We start from the raw sequence: 25,210 nt of genomic DNA on the forward strand, positions 1-25,210 counted from the left end.
GCTTTTTGTGATACACAATTGAGAAGAGAGAGCAAGAATATGTGAGAGGCAGAGGAAAAGGATTTAGGCTGCATTCTAATATACATAATAAAGTGCTTAGAGAGAAGGAAATATTGAGAAAAGAGAATTGTTCTGCCTGGAGGCCCAGGAAAAGTTAGGAGTGGAGGGCGGCGTGGGGGATAAGGATGGAAAATAGAGACACTGGAGACCTGTGGAATATTATGAAAAAAAAGACATACAGGAGAAAAAGGGGCATTTGATGAGTTGTTCTGAATCCCCTTCATGGTTTTTGGTTAGTACAAGAATTTGAATCATTTTGAAATTACTTTTGGTTGTTAGACTATGTCTTTGACCAAGACCTACTCTAATACTGGACAATGAGGGTCCTTACTGTATAAAAGCTTCACTAATTTCACAAAATCATCTTTCTGTGAGGTTGAACTCCTTGTCCCTGTACATGTACAATGATATTTCACAGCAGATCTGCCAAATTGACTTTTCCAGGTAGCTAACCTCCAAAGCCCTGCTGGAGGCCTAGGCCCTGGTGAGATGTGGTCTGGTAGCAATAACACTATCCCTCATCCCTGACATTTGGTTAGAAATTTTAACTTTCCCCAGTGGTTTGACATCAGTTTTCTCTTCTTCCATCCTCATGGCATCCCCATTGGGTAGGTAGGACCAGGATGTATCTCTGTTGTCCTTTGCCACAAGTAATTGGCAGAGACCACAAATCCTTAGGCTCCTAATCTCAGTGTTCCATGAGAGACTCCTCAGAGAATTCAACGATGAACTATCTGTGATCCAAAGGATCACTTGATACAGAGGATACTTGAGAGAAAATAAGGTTTATGTTAACTGTCCATTCTTCTAGGTTCTCTGTGCCAGGTCTCTATATTAAGGCAGATGAACAGAAAGCAACTTACCTTAACCATGCTATCTTAGCTTTCTGAGAGAAAAAGACTCTTACTGCCTTAAGATTTGACATTTTACACACACACCCGTTTTTTTGAAGGGGAAGAAAAGACATTTCCATTTGAAGATTATATCTGTATCTTTTGTAAAACCACATTGTCCATTATAATAAATACTACCTATTATACAAGGAATTACATGACTAATTCCTCCTAGAATTCAATGGCAGGGGAAAAAATCTGTCTGGGCTGATGAACCCACAGGCTTTTTTTTTTTTTTTACTTGACAGAGAACCATGCAACTCAATTTTGTTGTTTTTTTTTTTCCATTTTTACCTTAACCGCCAAGAAACAGTAAAATTTAGTGGTCAAAGACAGTGATTTATCATAGGACTGTCTAATCTTTCTATCTCTGTTTTCTATAATTTTTTTCTGGTTTTAATTTTTTTGCAGTTTTAGAGCACATGGACTCTGATTATTTTCTTTTTTTAATGATTTTTATATTTTCCATTGTAGTTGGTTTACAGTGTTCTGTCAGTTTTCAACTGTACAGCAAAGTGACCCAGACATACATACATATATACATTCTTTTTCTCACATTACCCTCCATCATGCTCCATCATAAGTGACTAGATATAGTTCCAAGTGCTATACAGCAAGATCTCATTGCTTAGCCATTCCAAAGGCAATAGTTTGCATCTATTAACCCCAGATTCCCAGTCCATCCCCCTCCCTCCTCCTCCCCCTCCCTCTCCCCCTCCCCTTTGGTAATCACAAGTCTGTTCTCCAAGTCCATGAGTTTCTTTTCTGTGGGAAGGTTCATTTGTGCCCTATATTAGATTCCAGATATAAGTGATATCATATGGTATTCCTTTCTCTTTCTGACCTAGCTCACTTGGTATGAGAGTCTCTAATTCCATCCATGTTGCTGTAAATGGCATCATTTTGTTCATTTTTATGGCTGAGTAGTATTCCATTGTGTAAATACACCACATCTTCTTAATCCATTCATCTGTCGATGGACATTTAGGTTGTTTCCATGTCTTGGCTATTGTGAATAGTACTGCAGTGAACATAGGGGTGCTTTTTCTTTTTCAATGAAAGTTTTGTCTGGATATATGACCAGGAGTGGGATTGCTGGGTCCTGTGGTAGTTCCATATTTAGTTTTCTGAGGTATCTCAATACTGTTTTCATAGTGGTTGTACCAATTGACATTCCCACCAACAGTGTAGGAGGGTTCCCTTTTCTCCACACCCTCTCTAGCATTTGTTATCTGTTGACTTGTTCATGATGACCATTCTGATAGGTGTGAGGTGGTACCTGATGGTAGTTTTGATTTACTCAAATTTACTGGAGTTCCCGTCGTGGCGCAGTGGTTAACTAATCCGACTAGGAACCATGAGGTTTTGGGTTCGGTCCCTGCCCTTGCTCGGTGGGTTGACGATCCGGCGTTGCCGTGAGCTGTAGTGTAGGTTGCAGACGCGGCTCGGATCCCGCGTTGCTGTGGCTCTGGCGTAGGCCGGTGGCTACAGCTCCGATTAGACCCCTAGCCTGGGAACCTCCATATGCCGCGGGAGCGGCCCAAGAAATAGCAACAACAACAAAAGACAAAAGACAAAAATAAACAAACAAATAAATAAATAAAATAAAAAAAATTTTACTAATTACTCGAATAATCAGTAATGTTGAGCATTTTTTCATGTGCTTGTTGGCCATCTGTATATCTTTTTTGGAGGAATGTCTATTCAGGTCTCTTCCCCATTTTTCAATTGGGTTGTTGGTTTTTTGGCTGTTGATCTGTTTTTAATTTGAACTGATATGTTTTTATGTGTTCTTAAAATCTGAAAACTGCTTAAGTCTATTTCAAGGATACACATTAGGGAATCATAGAACCAAAGGCTCTTAGAGTGGAAAGATATTATAAAAGATCATTTATTCCAATCCCCCCAATACAATCCTAGAAATATTATCTGCTCTCTCCCCACCACATGGTCATTCAGACTGTATTTGAAGACCCCCAATAACAGAGAACTCACTATCTTTGAGGCCCAAACATTCATTTTTGGACTGCTCTGATTTCTAGAAAATTCTTCCTTATATTGACTTTAAATCTTTAGCTAATTTGCTTCATATTGTATTGCCCGAGACCACATAAAACAAAGTGAAACCCTGCTCCCCATTGTATCCTTTTGCGTATATCAAGAAAGCTCTCATGACCCCACTCCTAGTCCTTTAGTCTCCACTTTTCTTGGCTAAGTATAATTCCTAAAGTTGCCTCCTTTCAATGCCTTAAGAGAAAACCCTAGTAAACAATAAACTGGATTCTTTTCAGTGCATAAATAGGGAACACTTTTGCTATCAAAGGTCAATGGCCATCAAGAAAAAAACTGTTAACCAACAATGGCATAATAAAAATATGACTTAATTTATCTCTTGGAGATTTTATGGGGGAATATAAAAACACCACTGCTTTTCACATGAAAAACAAGATATTTAATCTCAACTTAATAAATACAACAAGGAGTTCCCTTGTGGCACAGCGGGTTAGGGATCCAGTGTTGTCATTGCAGCGGCTCAGGTCGCTTCTGTGGCCCAGGATTTTCCACAGGCCACAAGTGCAACCAAAAAAAAGCCCACAACAAGTACAAAATATATTTTGGCTTTTATAATGGTTAATTAAATTATATATATTTATATAGAGATACAGATAGAGAAAGGTAATGAGAGAAAGACAAATGAATGGGAACATGAGAAAAACATTAGATAAAAAAGGAAAAGAGGAGTTCCCACCATGGCAGAGCTGGTTAAGCATCTGACTGTAGTGGCTCAGATTGTTGCAGAGGTACAAGTTCAATCTCCAGTCTGGCACAGAGGGTTAAAGGATCCAGCATTGCCACAGCTGTGGCTCAGATTCAATCCCTGGCCCAGGAACTTTCATATGCCGTGGGTGTGACCATAAAAAAAAAGAAAATAGATGAAAATGTACAGAGGAAAGATACATACACAGAGAGGCATAGAAACACATTTATTCATTCAACAAATATTTACTGAGTGCCTTTTATATATGTCAGGCACTGTGCAGAGTACAAAAATGAATCAAACATGGTTCCTACCCTCAAGAAGCTTGTAGCATTTACTTTTTTCCTCTCCAGATTAGTGTATAGTAAGACACCAAGACAAGTATACAAATAGCTATAAAACAAGTTAATATTATATAACCATTAACAAAGTATAGGTAAAATTATCACAGGAATTCAGAAATAGGGGCATATCACTAGAGGGACCGAGGAAGGCTTTATGGAGGAAGTGATACTTGACTAGGCTTTGAAGGATTGGTAACATTTGGACCTATGGTGATAGCAGGCTGGGGGAGATTTCAGGTAGAGGGAAAAGCATGAATAAAGGTATGGAATCAGAAAAGGTCAGGGGAAAGAGCAAGCAATAGAATTGTGCTAGAAAATAAACTATAGAAGGATAGAGAAAATTACAAGATCTGAACTCTAATCCCAGAAAAGTACACGAAAATATAGACAGATATAAAAAGGGAAAAAATTTACTTCTCTGGATTAATATAACCACTTTATGACACCCTTTGGGAATACTGTCACTAAAAATCATTAGTGTTGCATTTTATAGGCGGAAATAAGGCTGTTTCATGTTAATGTTTTTTCTTTGAGGTCAGTGACCAAGTTATCCCAAGTCTGACCAATGAGACAGGTTCTGCAGGCTCATAACCATCCCAACAAATTAAATCTGACCCTAGATCGCTCCTGGACCACAGGATACCCAAAAGAACAAGAGGTCTTCCCTCTTGATCATACCAAATATGCCCCAATTAAGAAAATATACTGCTACTTACAAAGAACCTACCTCCATCCGCTAGGTCCCTAGAGGATTCTAAGCAATTGCTTGGGACAACTGCCTTTCCTTTGAACTCTCATTCCATAATGCCATGGTTATGAGAAATTCACCTGGGACTACTACCCATAATGGGTTCGATCACCCCAAAGTAGCTGGAACCAGTGCAGGGACAAAGTGCCTCCCTGACCAGCCTATTCCCACAGAACCGCACTCACAACTCAGATTTCATGGCTCTGGAAAGGTGGTGTCAACAGTAGTCAGAGTCAGTTCTTATCTTGCTTTGGAGCATGCGAGCTTGGTTCTCCTCTGACTCCCCTCCCTATATACTGGAGCTCTTATTTGGATGATGGACACAGCGAAAATATTCCTAAGATGTCCTCTGAAGTCAGGCCTCTTCTCAAGGATTTCTGAGACTTTAAAATGTTGTAGGAGTTCCCACTGTAGCTCAGCAGGTTAAGAACCTGACACAGTATCCATGAGGATGCAGGTTCAATCCCTAGCCTCACTCAGTGGATTAAGGATCCTGCGTTGCCTCAAGCTGAAGCATAGGCCGCAAATGCGGCCTGGAAACTTCCATACGCCACAGGTGTGACTCTAAAGAAAGAAACAAAAATTTAAAAATAAATAGTTCTAAAATTGGAACTAAGGCCATGTGCTAGCAACTACAAATGAATCCATAAGGCTGGGTAGAAATGGAGGTTCATTTTCCATCCACTAGAGCCAAATCAACTAAGGAACAGGTATGACTATGGATGAGATCCTGTCTGCATGATAAAGATGATTTAGTGATCAAGGAATCCGCAATCTCTTTTTTTTTTAATCTCTCTCTATCGACTGTGATGTCAGTGCAGTCTCCTAGCTCAAAACATCCCAAACCAAAGTATTCCTGCCAAGTTTATGCCTATAAATATAGTGATCTTTCCCCGGGATCTCTAAGAAGTGTTCCTAAGGGCCTGGGGTTATTCTTGATAACTCAGACCTCTTTTTGATTTGGTAAAACAGTTCCTCTTTTACTAACTAGATGGTGACTTTAAGAAGATAACTTCTCCTCTCTGGACCCTAATATACTTTTTCTCCACATTTCAATAGGGTCGATGGTCTCTAAGGCCCTGCCAGCTCTGAGTCTACATACAGGCCCATTCATTTGCTTGGAATTAAGTCACCTTTGAAAAAGCTTTAGTAGCTTCTGCTTGCAGTGAGCCAACGTGAGAATATAGAGTAATGGTCACCTCTGTTCTCAGTGTCTCTTTGAAAGAGATCCACTGTTGCTTGGCCTGCAGCATATCCAAACTAGAAAGGAGATGGGATAGCAGGATTGACCTGTGCACACTACTATATATAAAAGAGATAGGTTACAAGGACCTACTGTACAGCACAGGGAAATCTACTCAATACTGTGTAATAACCTATATGGGAAAAGTATCTGAAAAGGAATGGATCTATGTATATGTATAAGTGATTTACTTTGCTGTACACCTGAACCTAACACAACTTTGTAAGTCAACTCTACTCCAATAAAATTTAAAAAATAAAAATTTTTAAAAAAGAGTTTTTAGAAACCCATCCAGAGAAACACAAACAACACACAAATAACAAATGTATTATGTGTTTTTTAAAGATAACTTGTGTCCATGTCTGTGGTCTACCTGTCAATCATCTTGACCTGAAAGACGGCATGAACTAGAAAAGTGGTGAGAGAGAATTGTATTGCACAGATTCCATTATTTTAATGAGCTCGAAGCAACCAGCCAGGTGGGAAATGTGCTTGATTAGGTCAACCAGCTTTGGCTGGAGAAGAAGTTAAAATTAAAGGGCCAATTCATCGTGGTCTTTTGTCTAATTAATGCTTACTTGATTCAACTGAGTTTTCAAGTTACATTCAATTGTTTGATGTCACATAGATGTGACCACCCAGTATACGAAATATTACTATTTGGCTGTTTGCCACCTCCCACTCCTTGCAAGTTGATTCCACTTGGATTAAGGACAAGAATGTGATGAGATGAGTAGCTTGGTAATAAAGTTGTTTATACTAAGTCTAAGACAAGGTAGGCAGAATGGGAGTCCTTGGAACAACACTTTTTGGTAGAGTAGCTTTATGTAGTAAACCAAGTTACACATGAGGCAGATAGCCATCTGCTATCTCCTCCTGCTTAGCTATGCCAAGTGAAATAAGGAACAAGTGGGTCACTGAAAGCTGCCCACAATCTAAACAGAGTCAGCTTCTCGCCACCAAAAATATGAGTAACACTGCCAGCCATAAAATAAAATAAGAGTAAAGTGGACTAATTTGAGAATCGGGCTGACTTCAGGTATTCTTTGGCTGGATGGATGTTATAATAACATGCAATAATCTACTAAGTGAGCCCAAACAGGAAGGATAATATAGAATAAAGGATTTAAAGGGATTTTGAGCAGTTTTAATTTCCTTTGTGCCTTTCTGTGTTTTCTAAATTTTCTACAGTGAACATGTATTGCTGTTGAGGTCAGTAAGAACAAAATCTAAAGGAATTTAAATAATCCCCCATAGGATGACCACCTGAAGTAAGCAGAACCCAACTTAAAGTTCATTAACATCTGGCTTTCTTTTTCTAATAATCCAGTTTGAGAAGAGGCAAATCACAAGAAAACAAGCAGATATAAGGAGTGTGATGAAATTAATTGAAATATCCATTTGAAAACCTTGTTTAAATTATTTTCTAAATATTTTGTTCTGCACAAGGAATATAAGTTACTTAGGAAAACGTCGTCTTGAAAAAAACGTTTTGGTCTCCCTTAACCACCAACCCAAGCTAGTGTGTGAATTATTAGCAACAGGCAAATAGAGAAATGATCAGTTGTATCTAAGAATAAGGCTATACACTCCATTAAATAAATGAAATGGTACATGAAATTAGAGAGTGTTTTTCTCTTCCACAAATAATTAAAACACTACGGCAAATTGAGGAAAGGTTAGTTTGGGTCGATGCAGAAGGCCTTCAGGAAAAGGAATCCAACAAAGGATAGAGTGGTTGTAAAGAGAGGTTCATGATAGACTCAAAGGAAGATGTGATCATGATCAAGACAGGACTAGTAAGTTATGCAAGACTTGGTTGACATGCTGAACAAGAGAAATCTCAGAGAGGGAACTAGGAGAGAGGATTAGACACAGAGCTAGCAGCCACACTCAGTGGATCTGACGGCTCACTAAAAGACTGGTCAGTCTTCGCTTTGCAGGCCCAGCCCAAGGGGCTATACAGTTCCTTGGGCTAAAGCACTGCACTATATCTGGGAGAATCCTGATCCATGGAGCTTCCAACTGCAGCCTCTCCCCAATAATCCTTCCATAGTCATAGCAGAGGACAGAGCCACCTCGTCTGGAGAAGTGAAGTTACCCTTTGAGTTGGTCCCTTTTATGGAAACTTCCCTCCAGCTTTGCCTCTTTCTAGAAGTCTTTAAAAGCTCAGCTTTTGACTGAGACCTTGCCCCAAGTAAAGGATGATATGTCATGTCTCCTCCTCCTCTGCCATATCTAGAAAAAGGAATTAGAAACTCAGTTCAAGGAGGTTGAGAGGCAACTTGAGCCTTTTCTGCATCCTCTTCAATGGCTTTAGCGTAGTTAATAGACCCCCTCGAGGCTGAAAGAAGTTAGCTTCTGTGAAGGGAGAATAGTCCAAGGGCGCCTTGACTGAAGATTGAGGGAACACTGCTGGGAAGAGCTTTTGACTCTCAGCTCAGATTCAGGGTGAGTTGATAATGGAAAATTAAATATTAGTGCGAAAGGTATCAAATTATACCTTAGGCATTTCTTTCTTTAAAAGGGCTTGTTCTAAAAGAATTAACTGCTTTACTGGCTGATATGTTTGGGTTCAGCTGTTTTAATAAAGAGATTATTTTTTATAATAAAAGAGAGGAAAAGCTTGCTTAACTATTTTAAACATGCCTGTGTCTTAAGCCTTATTGCTTTGGTCCATGTGACTGTGGCAAGCCACTGCCAATAACCCCTTGAAAGTAGAATCTGGAAAACTAAAAGCATAAAGTAAAAACAAATGTTCAAAGGGATTTATTTTAAGGGCAAAGGTAAGGGCTTGAAAGGGAGGGTGGGCAGGGGAAGGGAGGGAAAGTACCAAACTTTAAGAGAATTGCTCAATTCAATCTATGACTTCTGCATCTTTTACCCTGGCAATATCTCTTGCATCTCTTCCATCATGTTCAGAATGTGACCCTGAGACCCAATGGGAGACTCACCTAGCAAGGACAATTCAGTTATGTTGCCTAGATTCTCCTTACTTAGACAAGAAAAGAGACCATGACAATTTTGGAACGATTTCGAGTAACAAGCAATAGTGAAACAAACTTCGTCCTAGGCCTCAGTTAACCACACAATTAACCAGACTCTTCGTCCCCCCTCCTCTTCTGTATGCATTCCAGCCAACTGAGGTCACAGTGGACCGGGATTCAGATGTATGTTTGCTACAAGATCTTTTTTTTTCCTGGCACTAATCTCATAGTATCTAAGTTATAAATTATGCTCATTAAATACTTTCAAGAGATTCAAGCAAAATGAAAAAGAAAACAAAGCACCTCCTACTTTTTTTTTCTGTGTGAAAAATCAAGGCCTTCTTATCTTAGTCCAAGGAGGGCCTGCTCTTTTGGAATGACTAAACTTGGAGGTGGTTTGTCTGCCCTTCCTTCACATGCGTGGTAGTTTACATTCAAATGGCCTTTTGGTGATAGCTACTATGTTGGCAGCAAAGCTTATTAGTTACTTCCCAGGGGTTGCTTTACACTGGAATTAGGCTTGAAGAACCCTAGAGATTGGTCATCCTCAGAAGTACAGTCATTCACTCATTTCTTGCCCAGGCAGAACACTTTGTTGAACTGGAGTGAGCTTTTCCATTGCTTCCAAGAGAAGATTCCAATCTTGGAACCCTTTGCTCCTAGGTGGGAAGAAGAGAAAATAGTAAGTGTACCTTCTCTATCCTAGGCCACAGGATTTCAATATAAATGATTCCAAGTCCTGAAACACCATGCTACTTCATGGACAGCTTACAAATTGCTAAACTTTCCTGGATCATTGAATAAATAAACATTATTGTACTTGTCAGGACTGCATAATTACAATTGCATACTATTGCTATTTACAAAGTTTTTACAGATTTAACTAAAAAAGGGGGGATATTAATATATAGATAATTCTCAACTTACTAATGAGATGTGTCCTAAATATTTGCAGGTCAGTGATTTGGAGTTTGGAACACCTTGTTGCATGGAAACTGCATTACATGCATGGTGGTCAGGTTTCTAGGCCTGTCTACAAAGGCTGATTTAACCCACATGAAGCAGAGTTTTATTAGGGCTCTGGCAAAGATCCTAGGTCCTGAGAGCAGAAGCAAAAGCATGTTTTCTTCTCATTCTTTGCATTCAAGGAAAAGCCGATGCAAAAAAAAATTCAAGTCAGAGTTTCCGTTGTGGCTCAGCAGGTTAAGAACCTGACATAGTGTCCCTGAGGCTGTGGGTTTGATCCCTGGCCTCGCTCAGGACATTAAGGATCCAGCATTGCCACAAGCTGCAGCTTAGGATTGCAGATGCAGCTCAGAGCCCGTGTTGCTGTGGCTGTGGCTGTGCCCAGAGGCTGCAGCTCCGATTTGACCCCTAGCCTGGGAACCTCCATATGCCCCAAGTGCAGCTCGAAAAAGAAAAACAAAAGTTTTCAACTCGGAGAATCTAAACTGCCTTTCCTACTCTCATACTTGTTTTTGCCCTTTTCCCATCTCATAGGGATCTGTTGCTCTTGCGTTGTCCCAAGCCCTCCACAGTGACCCTCCATTTTTCAAAACTGCCAACTTCCTCCCTTCTCCAAGTACCCCTCAAAATGAACCTTCCCAGTCTTCCTGGACATGTAACTCAGTTCCCCTTCATTACGATATGAGTGATGAATTACCCCTTACCCTCCAAAAGGTATCTTTGTGGTGGAAAGAGGAGGCTTTCCCTACAGAGAGAGCCTCCTGTTTCAACCCCAAATGAACCCCAGTTGGTAAAAGTCTAGGGAAGGTAACCAGATAAAGTAATAACCTCTTGGAAGTTTTAGGAAGCGACAGACATTGGAGGACAGGGGGAAGGAGCTACTAGGTAGACAGCAGGGCACAGCCTGAAAGGCAAGCCCTGCAGTCTGTTTGCCAAAGCTGTACCCCCTTTCATAGCATTTTTCCTTCCACCCTGTCTGACATCACAGCGCTCTCTAAAGGTTTTGGCTTTCTGCTTCCACGGTTGAGGCAGGGCATGAGAGGCATTCTTAGGTCTTGCGGGTCTTTTATAAGTTGGGTCTATATCACTAAGAGTCATTCTGAAAATTCATAGAAAGTTGGAAACATTCTGGAATAGGTGATGTTTCTGGGTGACATCAACATAGGGCATTTAAGGAGAGGCCCATGCGATGTCTGGGAGCTCTTGAATTTAGGTCAAGCCTCCTGAAATGTGTTAAGGGTGCTTTTTTTTGAGGATTTTTGTGATCTGCCTAGCCTGGCAAAGCCCTTGTGGTCCCTTTACATGTTGATTAAAGTTCACGTGCAAATGAGGCCAGGATCCAAGGTCAAATCTACTTTGAGGCCAGTTGGCTTCAGTTTGTTCCATATCCCATGGAATCTTGCCCTCTGTCAAGGGGATCCAGATGAGTAAGGGTAAACGGCCTCACCCACATGCATCTGCGATGCCAGGACAGTGTTCCCAAGCACACAGCCAGTGATGATGCAGTGTCTTCTGCTGCAAACTCCAACACATTTTTTAGGAATGGATAGTTTCTTGTACAGAACCCCCAGTGCCTGTGCCACCCTGCCAAAGGCAAATCCTTTAAGAGCTTCCAAACTCTTTCCTGCGTAAGAAAGAGTCAGAGAGACAAAGACCGAGGCAGAGACTGAGACTGACTGTGTGCTGTGTCTCTTGGATGTTTCCTTCCCCACAGGAAAGAATATCCTGGAGATTGGATGAATGAATATGTGTCCCAGCTGTTTATCTGCTTGTATTAGTCGATAGAAAAGAAGAGCCCAGTGCCAGGTGACAGGGTGGCAGAGGATGGTACAGGGGGCTCAGGGAAGCCACATGCTCAGTACAGAAGCTTTCTGAGGCATAATTGTTATGAATCATAGAGGGTACCTATGCTAGTTGCAGAAATGAAGATACACTGGGTTTCCTTGGGAGAAAAGCAGTCCTAGAGAGTTGACGAAGTCAACAGAGGTTAGTGGGAATATGGGAAGTATGTGGGTGCTTTTGATAGTTGCTGCTAGATTTGCGATTATTCTGGAACATGCCAAAAAAGAGGAGGGAGCATGAGTGTGTAGAGATGCCCTAATGTTTACTTTAGAATCTTTTGATTTCCAAGGATATGTGCAGGGAGCAATGGTACTTAGGGTCAGTATCTCCATGAAAGAGAGAATAAGAAAGCATGGTAAAGAAGAAAAGAGATACCGACAGGAGCCCAGTAGCGCAATGGATTCCTCAGAGATAAATACAAGAGAATTCTTGATAATTAGGCTATTGTTGCCGCTTCAGAATGATACCATTCTAGTAGGGGTGGAGGGATGAGGGAAATTGTTCTGAATTCAAGCCAGGTACTCAAGGAGTTGCCAGTTGTATTTTGGTTGGCAGTGCCAAACTCAGAAGCAATCAGGCAGGGCCTCCATAGGAAATGACTAAGCATCCCCTCAAAGATGATCTTGCCAATAGATCCTGAGGGAAAAAGAGATTGTCTCGACATTGCTGTGTGGCTTAGATAGATGTGAGTCTCTAAAGACCGGAGGTGGTTCAGCATGGTGGCCCAGGTGCTCAACAATGAAAGAGACAAGTGCACCTGCCTGATAACTGGATAACAAGGCCAGCCTTGTTAACATTCAAATATGTTATCAGAGCAGGAGGCAAGGATCTCTCTCAGGCCAGGGCAGCCAACCTCCCTCCAATGCAGCTTGCTCTGCAACAGGCATCCCTGCAAGGGTTTTGCACAACTCAGTGGAGTTTGGAAATTTGCCAACTCCATCACACTCTGCCAGCAGAGTGTAGGCTGAGACTGGTGCCCATGCCAAAGGGAGCCCCAGCTTTGAAAATTTGGCAAGCTCCTGGGCTCTGTTTTTCTGCTGGCCATTACCTTTTGGCTTGTTTCTCACTAGCTGCCTTTCTGCTCTTCTTCTTTGGAAGGCTGAGATCTCCGCTGGTTGCAGACCATGGCCCACTTGCCTGCAGGGCAGGAGAGACACAAAAATTAGTGAGGAGAGTGTGGCAGAAAGAGGTCATGGGAAGGTGCTTAATTAAGTGTGATCTCGTCTTTGTCTACTGGTGGGGGCACGGGAAGGGGCTTCGTGAAGCCTTTTTTCCCAACCAGCCAAAAGGTCTCTTCTGTGCCTTTACCCTTACTATAGAAAATATGGAAAATCACAAGTGTACTATACCCAACTTTCCTAAAGAAGCCCATCTGGTCAATAGGGTGCAAATATTCTGTTTGGATCAGAAACTGTCCCGGCTTTCCCCCTTGTCACCACTCCCTGGAGTCTTCCTTCCTGCATGGCTTCTTTGCCACTTATACCTAAGGCTCAGACAAGCTCCATAGGCTGCCACAGCAGCCAGATGAAAAGTGAACAGCATTTCAAGCTGTCATCCAGATGTTTTGTCTACCCGCTGCCATGCAGCTCCATCTTTGGGAATGTGTGTCTGTTTCACTTCATAGGAACCAAACATCTGCATGCTCAATTGCAGATTTTGTTTGTCATCAATGCCTTGAGCTTTTGGCATTAAGCCACCCATTGTCTTTTGTATCTGGAGTACTTATGTTCAGAGTCTACCTCCTCCCAACCCTCCACCTTCCATCGGCTCTCACAAAACCCAAAAAGAGAATAGAAATGGAAAGTACCCTGTGCAACTTTGTTCTTAAGCCCAAGACATCCTGGCCGCTTTGAGAAGTCTACACTTCTGCAGTGTTCTTTTCTTCCTGCCCAGGGATGCTTACAGGTAGAGACCCCAGAGAGGCCTCCATCTGTAGCCCAGTTAGTTGAGTATCAAGAACCAAGATTCTGAGAAGAGAAAGGGAATGTAAACTCAAGCTCATTGCCCCAGAGCCTGAGTGATGACCTCAGAAGAGCCAGATTTTCTGCCTCTGCCCTGCCCTCTCCTCTTTCCAATCAACCCTCCTCAACGGTGTGTTTCTCTCTCTGCCTTTCAATTCTCTTTTGTCCGTCCTCTCGATTTCTCTAATCCGTACAGGGGAAATGTGTTTACAAAGACTGAGAAAAGTAACAGGATGTGTTTCCAACTCATTAATCTGAAATATGGCCTCACACTATCTAGGCAGATCTCATTTGGAACAGTTTTAAATTGCTTAACTTAGAAATTTCAATTAGGTTTGCCCCCTTTAAGTATCAAATCTATCATTCTCTATTTTACATCACATATATCCATCCCTTAACAAGAATGACAACAACCATAATAATTAGCACATTTAATTGGAGAATCTCAAAACATTTTGCAAACATTTGGTTCAGGGCTCTGAACAAGCCCTTCAGGAAGCAAGTAGATTGAGAATACCACAAGAACCAAACTTCCATGAACAGGAAACCAGCCCACCCTAAACCTCAGATAACTGGACTATTTTGAGCCACTCTTTTCAGGAAATTATACTCATATCACTCATTTCTACATTTATCCCACACTTCTTATACCAAAGTTGGGAATACAGTCATGGCTCCATCCTTAAGGAGCTCATAGTATAGTTAAGTAAAAACAACTGTCAGGCCATGTCTTAGGTCCTAAACAGAAGCCCAAGTGGTCTGCCTCTGAAATGCTCCCTTTTCCTCACCACACCTAATACAATGTCTCGTATAGAACAGGTGCTCAGTAAAGACAGACTGTTCCATTAAGTGAAACTCTCAACCCTTGAATACTTGGAATACTCAAGTTGTCGTTGGACCTCATTTTGGTAAAACCTATTCTCAAAACTTGACCTCAAGCCCCAGCCATATTTGACTGCTTGTCTTGAGAGCTAGAGGCTATCAGGACAGCATGCCAATCCCCAAGGGAGCTTTGCCAATGCCAGGGTTATCCTGATATTTGGGTGAGTCCTGGGACATACCAGGATGCCAAAAATAATGGTTGCAAAATAGGATGGGAGTATTATGGACTCAGGCAAGTTTCCAAATCAAAGAGTAGACACGGGAGCTCCAGGGGCTCTCTGAGGTTTTGGAGCCCATCCAGGAGAATTCTTAGAATCCTAGCTCTCTGTTTACCCGACCTACTTCCAAAATTCTGCTGAAGGGAGAGAGGAGAGAAACAAGTATGCAACAACTAAAACCTAAAGCAAACTCTTTGACTCACTCTCTATCCCTAGGCAGTCCCAGAGACCCATCCCCCAAATAATAGCACCTTACTTTGGCCTTACTTGACATCTCCTGTCTTATTTAATCCTCACAAAAACTCTGGAAAGTAGGTTTATTATTAACTCATTGCACAAATGGGGCCCCTGAGGTTCATGGTGATAAAATGACTTGTCAATAGGCAGGCATAGCTGGGACTTGAACCTAACTCTACTGGACTCCAAATTTTATTTATTTTTTGCTATGACTTAGCTATATTTTATTGAGGCATAATTGACATACAACATTATACTAGTTTTAGGTATACAACAAAATGATTTGAAATTTGTATATATTGTGAAATGATCACCACAATAAGCCTAGTTAACACCTTAGACTCCGAATTTTAAATGTTCTTCCCTCGGAGTTCCTGCTGTGGGGCAAAGGATCGGCAGTGTCTTGGGAGCGTTGGAATGCAGGTTCAATTCCCAGCCCACCACTGTGGGTTAAGGATCTGGCATTTTGCTGCAGTTGTGGATTAGGTCACGACTGTGGCTCAGATCTGACCCTGGACACAGGAACTCCAGATGCTGTGGGGCAACCAAAAAAGGAGAAAAAATATTCTTTCTTATATACCACATAGCTTTTCCAACACACCGGAATCAAGGGGCAGGTCTACAGGCCAAAAAGCAACTGTTGGGACTTTTAAAGCTTGTGATCAATGAGCTTCCTGATAATCACAGGCCAAAAGAGGCCTCTATGCTGAGAAATGAAAGCACAGAGAGGATGAAGTTACCTGTCCAATGTCACACATTGAGTCATTGATGGGACAAGAATTGCAGATCAGACCTTCTGACCTTCATGACTATCAGTACGACCTCATTACTTCTTAGCTCAACTTCGTGCTTACTTAGTTGCTGGTATGTAAATGTCCACCTCGATAAGCAATGAGATCCTGCTGTACAGCACAGGGAACTATATCCAATCACTTGTGATGGAACAGAATGGGGGATAATGTGTGAAAAAGAATGTATATATGTATATGGCTGGATCCCTTTACTGTACAGCAGAAATTGGCAGAACACTGTAAATCAACTATAATGAAAACAAACAAACAAATAAATAAATGTCCACCTCTGGTAAGGACAACATAAACAGGTTGAGAACAACCATTTAGGAAAAAAACTTCTCAGAATGTAATTCTACCTAAGAGGCCCTGGCAGATATATGTGACAAGCCTAGATGTATACAAAGTCTCAGCAAGGAGTTTCAGATTTGTCCAGAAAACAGTAACTTACACAGGACTCATTCCCCATGTCAGAGAAGAGGTAATAAAATGACTTATCAGCAGGCCACTAGGAGAAAATATTGAAAAAAAGCAGAACTGGCCAGTTAAGCACTGATGGTTTGCTGCTAGTATCGTACAAGAGCAGGTTGGAGTGGGCAGCTGGATAGCCACCCAGAGAATGTGAGCTCTAAAGCGTCCTCGTTTTGGTCTCTTTCTTTGTATCCCCCACCCAGCCAATTAGTCAACTGCTCGGTGTTCTCTTCTCTCAGCCAATCCAGTCAACATCTTTGATTCCACTGAGGGAAACAACTTAAAGTGTCATCATTCCAATGAAGGAGATGGGATGAGAGAAAAGAGTATTGTTGCTGGATCCAAGCCTTGAGCTTAAGAGAAGAGGCTCTGATGAACGAATTCTAAACATCAGCCAGCTGGAAGGAGAGGATGTTTCTAACCATCAGTTTTGAAATCACACCTGGCTAGCCATCAAATGTGGTCCTTCTGACCTATGCACTAGAGGGATTCTTGCTTTCCAGCAGCAGGAAGTGGATGAGGGGTGGAGATGTTGAATTAGAATTTCTAAAGTGTGCTGATGGAGTTCCCATCATGGCTCAGCAGTAGCAAATCTGACTAGGAACCACGAGGTTGCAGGTTCAATCCCTGGCCCCACTCAGTGGGTTAAGGATCTGGCATTGCCATAAGCTGTGATGTAGGATGCAGATGCAGCTCCGATCCCACATTGCTGTGGCTGTGGTGTAGGCCAGTGGCTACATCTCCCATTTGATCCCTAGCCTAGAAACCTCCGTATACCACGGGTGCAGCCCTAAAAAGACCAAAAAAAAAAAAAAAAGTCTGCTGGTAATATCGTCTTACTGGGGATACTTGCATGCCGTCAAGGGAGAAGGAATCCTCTGTCGCCCAGTCCCTACTATATAATATCCAATACCTGCTTCTGGTGGGGAGGTGGGGGTATAGAGTCCTTTCTTTGAGTCTTACTTTCTGTTCTTACCCTTCTTCTCATTGGCCCTTCCTTTCCTCTGGGGCGCCCTCTATTCTTCTCTCTCAGTATCTCCCTCTCAATCTCTCTTGCTCAGGAGGTGCCTACAGCCCCAATAACCAAGGCCTGATGTGACCTTAGGGGAAGCCTCCCCCTGCCTCTTCCTTCAAATTCCCTGCGGTAGGAGAAACTGTGAAGCTGCAAAGGGCCCTTTTGTAGTCCTGCTTTTGTGTGTTAACCACCCAAAGATGTGATTGCTCCTGACTGGTATTTGGGGGAGGAGGACAATAAAAACCATGGAGGTGGGGGCGTATTTTTCTTTTTCAGTTTCAAAAATGGCACCTCTTCAGCTCTTAAATGAGGAAATCTGTGTCTAGTAATACAGGGAGTCAAATGCTTCAGGAAACCAAGCCACCTTTGTCCCCTGCTGAGAAATGACTGAATATATAGAGAGATCACAAAAGCCTTGGGTGATCTGATTCATTGCCCAAAGAATATTGCCACCCTCATCAGAGGTGAGAAAGGAACTTCTGTCCCCTAATAAGTGACCCATCCCCTCTGCTAGAAGATATTAAGGATCTATTAGAAGAGACAAACTAGGACTAGTCATAAAAGGAATTAGTTGATCAACTAGAATCAGGCCTTCCAATCTTTGACTTCTGAAATCCCTTTATAAGTAAATCACCCCATTTAAGGAAGGCATACCAGTGACAGAAACAAATTGCCTATCACTCAGTGCCCAGATCTTGCTTTGCCCAAGAATAATCACTGAGGAAATAATTTTCATGCACAATGGTATCATAGAAAGAGTACTAAGTGAAAATTTAGGTTTCCTGGGTTATGGCTTGATTCTATTATCAATTGGCTAGGTAACCCTGATCAAATTAACTTCACCTTTTTGAGCCTTGGCTCTTCATCTGGAAATGAAGGAGTTAAATTATCGACTCTCTAGGGTCTCTTAAAATGGGGACAGCTAGGGGCCCTGGGGTCATCCAGAGGAAGATGAAAAGAATCCAGTGGACATAGCAAAAAAAAAAAAGAAAGAAAGAAAGAAAGAAAAATGAAAATGACTCTAATCCTGAATCCCAGATCAAGTGATAATCCCAGCAGAGAAAAGGCACTACAAAATGTTTGTCTTTCATCAGAACTGACTTTATTCCTCCTGGTCCTTGGGGAAAGCTATAAAGCGTCTCTGTAAACATGGGGTCAGTGTTGTGAATGCAAAGTCAGAAAGGGAGGCCACCAAGCAGATGGACAGAAAACCCCAAATCGCCAATACTGTACCTTACTGAACAATGCCTGGCACTGCTAAGTACTAAATGAAATGGAAGTTAGAAAATGAAAATAATAGGGCAGCTCACTGAAATGCCAAATTCTGGGCATTTTTTAGGACAGAAAAAAAAATGCAACTCCTAGTCTAAAATGCGCAGAGGGACTTTTAACAATCCTCACTGTAGCCATGTTTTAAGGAAATGAAAACTGAGGCAAAGGGGAATAATCTTTTGGGAACCACCAACAGAGCTGGAAATTCTGTCCAAATGATAGCTCCATGTCTCAGACACTCAGAAACTCTCTCGGCAGACCGTGAGCTCTCTAGAAGCAGGTGTGTCCAAGTGGTTGGACTCAAAAAACAAAAGGACCTTATACTTTGAGCTCTGTCCTTCCTCTAAGCTCCACTTCATAGCCCTCCCTCAGGGTTCGGAGGATTGTCACTGTGCTGTGACTGACATGAATGCGATAAGCTGCGAAAGAAAGAGAGGCATGACTTTGGATCCTTTCAGATAAAATCTGTGAGAAAATATTAATGTAATAAATGCTCCTACTTCTAAATGAACTAGACCTTAAGCAAAATCCCTGGGAGAGCGAGCTTTCTGTTTCACAGGAGGAGGCGGGCAGTGATGACCTTCCTCTCCAGGCCCAAATAAAGCATTGGTTCTATAGCACCTATCAGCCTCCTAGACACTATCTCGGAGGAAAGGCCATGCAATAGAAAGGTGTTAATTTAACTCGAAGGTTGAAATGAAGAAACTAGCAACCACCACTTTCCTCTCAGCTGAAACGTGACCTCCTCTGAGGGAAGTTAGGCTTCAGCAGCCACCCTCACAGACCGTAGCTGGGGCTGAACTCTCAAGGTTTACATATCCTACTGACGAGACAAAAAGGGGAGTTCCCATCGTAGCTCAGTGGTAACAAACCAGATTAGTATCTATGAGGATGTGGGTTCAATCCCTGGCCTTGCTCAGTGGGTTAAGGATCTGGTGTGGTCGTGAGCAGTGTTTGTGGATCACAGATGAAGCTCGAATCTGGCGTTGCTGTGGCTGTGGTGTAGGCCTGCAGCTATAGCTCCAATTCGACCCTAACCTGGGAACCTCCATATGCCACGGGTTTGGGCCTAGAAAGACCAAAAAAAAAAAAAAAAGAGAGAGAGACAAAAAGGTGTCACTTAAACTCATAAAACTATCTTTTGATATTTCTGTACTTAAAACCTCAAGGAGAAATGTCCTAAAACTTCTGCCAACATTTTCGGGTGACTGTCCTTTGGGTGGGTGTCTCTAGCTATGTGTACACACATGAATGTATTATTTTCCAACTAATGATCCCAATCAGTTGGGATAAGAGCTTTACATGGCAAACTATGACTAAAACTTCTATTTAGAAATTAAGTGTAAATCTTTGCTGAAGAACAATCATTTAACTGAGGTCGGATCCTTGACTGTCCAGAAAAGTGTCATCCTATGAAGTAAGACCTCGTTCAAGTTGAGTGTTCAATAAAAGCCCTAGACATTCTCACACACACTTGAGAAAGTAATTCTTTTAGAATCAGAGTACAATCTGAGTAGGACAGCAGGGCTGAAAAGAACTGCAAGAAATTTCTGCTGGATGTTCTCATAATGACTTTTCGTCTCTTGACAACATAGTATTGTTTTCTGCGTCTCCCTCGTTAACTGATGGTTACCCATAATTTCTGCTCCAAAAGGGTTGTTCTATTCTTAAAAGTCACATGCTCACCTTGTGTGTCCCTAGCCATCCCTAGGTGTGCCATTCCACTAGCATCTGGTCATCGTCGTGAGGGAACCTTTCAGTAGAAGAACCTTACTGATGGGGAACACACAGCTCAAAAAAGAGAGAGAGTTCATTCCAACCACCATCCAGTTATGTGGCAAAAAAGATCACTCCAGGGCTGGATCACTAGTCACTTCCATTCCAGAATCAGTGGATTCAACTAAGCATAAAGGAGGTAGTGACGAAATTGATTTTTTAAAAATAGACCAATGAGTACCCTAGTCTCATATCCAACAGAAGGTTAGAGGCTACCTCTTTACAGATCTTCAATCAGTTGCACTGCTTAATGTCATATTCCGGTCACAATGATTAGCTTCCAGAAAAGCACTCTAACCAGTTCCTCTTGGGCAGAGACCACATACACAGGCTGCTTTTTATCCTTCGCAATGCCTTCCTTGCATAGTCAGTGCTTAATAAACACCTGCCATGCATGATTCACTCCATTTTCTCCCTCCTAGTTGATCACTGGATGAGGTGCTACCTGAATTTGAAAAATCACTTTCGGCTCTCAGCTCTATATTTCCAATGTGAAATGTGTGGCATTTCCCTGGTGCAGCCAGCATATGCCTTTAGTGTTCCACAAGCTTACATCAGTCCAGAGTACTATGCCAAATCTGCATTGTGGTTCCATGATCAATTTCACTTCATCCTGGGTTGCACTTCAAGAACAAAGTTATATGCATGCAGCAGTTCCTGTATGACTACTTTCATGGCCTCTGCCATGTCTGGGGAGTTCGAAGACTTTCCCAGATGTCAGAAAATTTATTCTGACAACAGCCTCTAATTTCCGTGCTGCCTCCTTAATCATGGCAGCACAGGCTAGATTGACTAAGACTGGACCCATTGTGCAAGCTTGTTTCTGCTTATGAGTGATGAGGAGTGGGGTCAGACAGGGCGCCACCCACTGTGACATAGGCCACCATATCATCAGGGACTACTTTGCGTACATTGCTGAAGTTTGAGAAGAGCTTGTCTTGCTTAGTAGCTGCCAGATCCAGGGCTGCAAAGGGACTAAGTGAGTTTTTTAATATAAAATCCATGAAAACTGTGTATAGAATCTATTGTTCGCTATGCTTTTTTAATACTAGCTTGAACAAATTGCTTGGCTCAGCCGTGATATAGGTAAAGCACATTGTGATTCTGACATTGCCTTAGTAGTGGCAGAAAATAACAAGAAAGGGTTGCCAGTAGCAGACAAATGGCATAATAGCTTGTACAGTTTTCTTTTCAAGGAAGTGGGGAGGAAATGGTATCTTTGATACCATGCCTGTTTTGACAGAAGCTAAGGGTTTTATATACAGGCAAGTTGAAATTAATTATTTCAGAATTCCAAGCTCCTTAGATTGAGGGATTATTGGTAGCTAAATTCGAGGGGGCTATTTGATGAAGCCAGAACTCCTGGGGTCCTAACTAGTTTAAAAGAGGACCAGAGGAGCAAACAAAAACTGGCTGGGAAGCAACTGGCTCTGGGTGTGTCTCCGCAAACTAGTTGAAAAACTAAAAATGTCAGTCCCTTATCTATTTCTTTTTCAACATGAGACCCCCAAACCCACCAGGCTGGCCAATTTTTTCCTTTACCAAAAGGATATTTTTTAGTTGTTTTGATCAAATTGTCTGGCTGTTTCAGTGTCACCTAACTACAGCTTCATTTCTGGAACAAGAAAGGTACATCTTCAATCCAACATCACCCCCTACTGGTTTAGCATTAGGGACCAAAAAAATATGTGTTAAATTTCCTTCATCTTCTCAAATTATCTTTTATTTTTTCTTTGAAACATTAAAATATCTCTCTGCTCTCTCCCCTCTCTTGAGGAAGAATCACTTTCCCAATAGTAGGAGATTACCATCCTATCCATTCCTCTAGAAGTACTCACGTAACCCTGTTGATTCCATCCGAGAAGCTGTGTTCACACTGTCTCCAAACAAGCAGTATATGGGCATGGTGAGGCCCACCACTCCAGCAACAACTGGCCCTATAGAATAGCAGGCAAATGGGATTACAGTCAACAGGTGTGCATCCAATGCTATGAGAGGAACACGGCCAAGGGAAGGAATGTAGCTGCGTAAAAGAATAAAGTTGCCACCAAATAGCTCTGAGAATCTGAAGAAAATCTTATAATGAGTAATGAATTCTTTGCCCTACAAGAAAGAAAATTTGTAACGAAGCAGAAACGACTAACCTTCTGATTTATACCTTTGTTCCAAGTAACAGTTACATCCAAGATGCTTATATCTGTCAACAGGGACAAATAAGCATTCAACCCAATCAGAAAAGCCTGGGCAGAGACTCAAGACCCAAACATGTTTGTTGCAGGGAAAAAATATGACTCTTTTTAATGCCTTAGGGTTGGAAGGAGGGATCTCAGAGGGCTATCTGTCTCCCAAATTGTATCTTTTAAGAGAATTATTACTAAGACAGTTGGAAAATCTGAGAAGTAGAGTTAACGTTCAATCATTTGTGTTAGGGACATGGAAGAGTAGTACATAAAGATAACCTGAGAATATTTTCTGTCTGCCTTTGGAATGGCTTTTGTTTTTTTTGGGGGGGGGGTTAATTTTTTTATAGTTGTTATTTCCCCAATACAATTTTTTAGGCTTTTGTTCTTACATTTAATATGGCCATGTTAAGTGTTCAGAGAATGAACATTACTTGAAAACATTACAGCACCCACACTGAAAGATAGTTCAGGAGGATCTAGAAATTTCTCCACCTTCACCTTTTTGGTCTCTGTTCTGTTTCTATGTGAAAATTGTTCAGCATTATCTTTTTGCTGTTTGCTGGGTTAGAGAAAATAATTGTCTTTGCTTTGAAAAGTTCTTTTAGAACATTAATTTTTAAGAATAAAAATAATAACTACAAAGGTTATGTTTCTCGTGTTAACTCATTTTTAACCCATTAAGAAGCATTTGTTGAGCACTGGACTAGGCACTAAGGGGAGAAAAAAAATAAATGTAGCACAGGGTCTCAGTTCTCCAGGAGTTTATAGTATAACTGAAGAGAAAAGACTACCAAACCAGAAGCAATTAGGCAACAACCCAAGACAATGTATGGTTGAGGCAAGATAAATGGTACAGGCGCAAGTGTTGTAATAATTTAGAAAATTTGGGAGGGTGCTTATTAAGACCTGTTTCAGTCAAAAAAACATCCAATGGAGAAGGTAAGATTAGGTTTGGATCTTGATGGGTGGGTAGGATTTGAGTAGGAGACAAGGGATATGAATCAAAGGTTTGTGGTTGGGAATTAACATGGAATTTTGGGAAGCTCTTGGAGAAAGCCATCTGCCTAGTTCAGGTGGCTAGGAAGAACCTGGAGACAAGGTTAGTGGTAGGATTGTACAAAATGGAAGACTGAAACACTAGAGAATTTTGAGCAGGGAATTACATGATGAAATTCTTTTTATTTTCCTTTTTTCTCAATCAGTGGTAGAATGCATTGAAAGGGGAGAAAGTAAAACCAGGGAAATCTGTTAAGTAGCTGTTGCAGTAATTCAAGCACAAGGTTGTAAGTATTGGAAAGGAGGTGATGATGGATGGGGGGGCAGCAAAAAGGAGTGATAAAAGAGAGACATGGAAGGAGAACCAAAAGACATGTTGGCTGTGTAATTGACAACCATGATGAAATTGTCATGGGCTTAAGAGCTAGCTTTTGCTGGTTTTTTGAGAAAGATGACTTGACGTTTTAGATATGCAGAATTTGAAGGAACAGTGAATCACCCAAGAAGAAATGTGCTGAGGGGGGTTGATGATATGAAACTGAAGCACAAATAAGAGGCAAAGGCTTTCCTTTAAAAGACTGAAATCTGCTATGTAGTAAGCATTCAGGATACAAATGTGAGTAAAGTCTGGTTCCTGCCATCAAGGAGCTTATAGTCTAATGAAAGGACAGGCAAGCAAACACAAATTATGATGATGATTATGAGAAGCATAGATATAAAGAAGCAAGAGTGGAAGCAAGAAGATGCTATTGCATATGCACAATGTGGTATGTGGAATGACTGGCCAACAGGGACCTGCTGTACAGAACAGGGAACTCTACCCAATATTCTGTGATAATATGTATGGGAAAAGAATCTGAAAAGAATGGATGAGCATGTGTAACTGAATCACTTTGTTGTACAGCAGAAATTTTCACAGTGTTTAAATCAACTAGACTTCAACAGAACTTTTTAAAATGAAAAAGTAAAAATGTACTTTTAAAAAGATGTTTTGCAGTAATCCAGGCAAGAGATGGTGGCCTAGACTTGAGTAATGAGATGCAAGAAGAGACAAGACAGAATCAAGAAATACTGAAAGGGTTTGCATTTCTCTAATAATCAGGGATGTTGAGCATTTTTTCATGTGCTTGGTGGCCATCTCTATATCTTCCTTGGAGAAATGTCTATTCAGGTCTTTTGCCCATTTTTTCCATTGGGTTGTTAGTTTTTTTGCTGTTGAGTTGTATAAGTTGTTTCGATATTTTAGAGATTAAGCCCTTGTCCGTTGCATCATTTGAAACTATTTTCTCCCATTCTGTAAGTTGTCTTTTTGTTTTCTTTTTGGTTTCCTTTGCTGTGCAAAAGCTTGTCAGTTTGATTAGGTCCCATTGGTTTATTTTTGCTCTTATGTCTGTTGCTTTGGGAGACTGACCTGAGAAAACATTTGCAAGGTTGATGTCAGAGAATGTTTTGCCTATGTTCTCTTCCAGGAGTTTGATGGTGTCTTGTCTTATATTTAGGCCCTTCAGCCATTTTGAGTTTATTTTTGTGCATGGTGTGAGGGTGTGTTGCAGTTTCACTGATTTGC

The 25,210-nt window shown here is 41.4% G+C and overlaps 1 protein-coding gene across 1 annotated transcript in view; it reads right to left on the reverse strand.

Annotated features, from left to right (window-relative positions):
- The window catches only part of GUCY2F (guanylate cyclase 2F, retinal), a 95,540-nt gene continuing 81,738 nt past the window's right edge, over nt 11,409–25,210 (reverse strand). Inside the window, 5 exon segments of the mRNA XM_021079862.1 lie at nt 11,409–11,623; nt 12,890–12,979; nt 13,063–13,150; nt 19,013–19,107; nt 22,303–22,401. Coding sequence (XP_020935521.1) covers nt 11,409–11,623; nt 12,890–12,979; nt 13,063–13,150; nt 19,013–19,107; nt 22,303–22,401 — 587 coding nt within the window.

Source organism: Sus scrofa, chromosome X (assembly GCF_000003025.6).
Source record: "Sus scrofa isolate TJ Tabasco breed Duroc chromosome X, Sscrofa11.1, whole genome shotgun sequence".
Lineage (NCBI taxonomy): Eukaryota > Metazoa > Chordata > Mammalia > Artiodactyla > Suidae > Sus > Sus scrofa.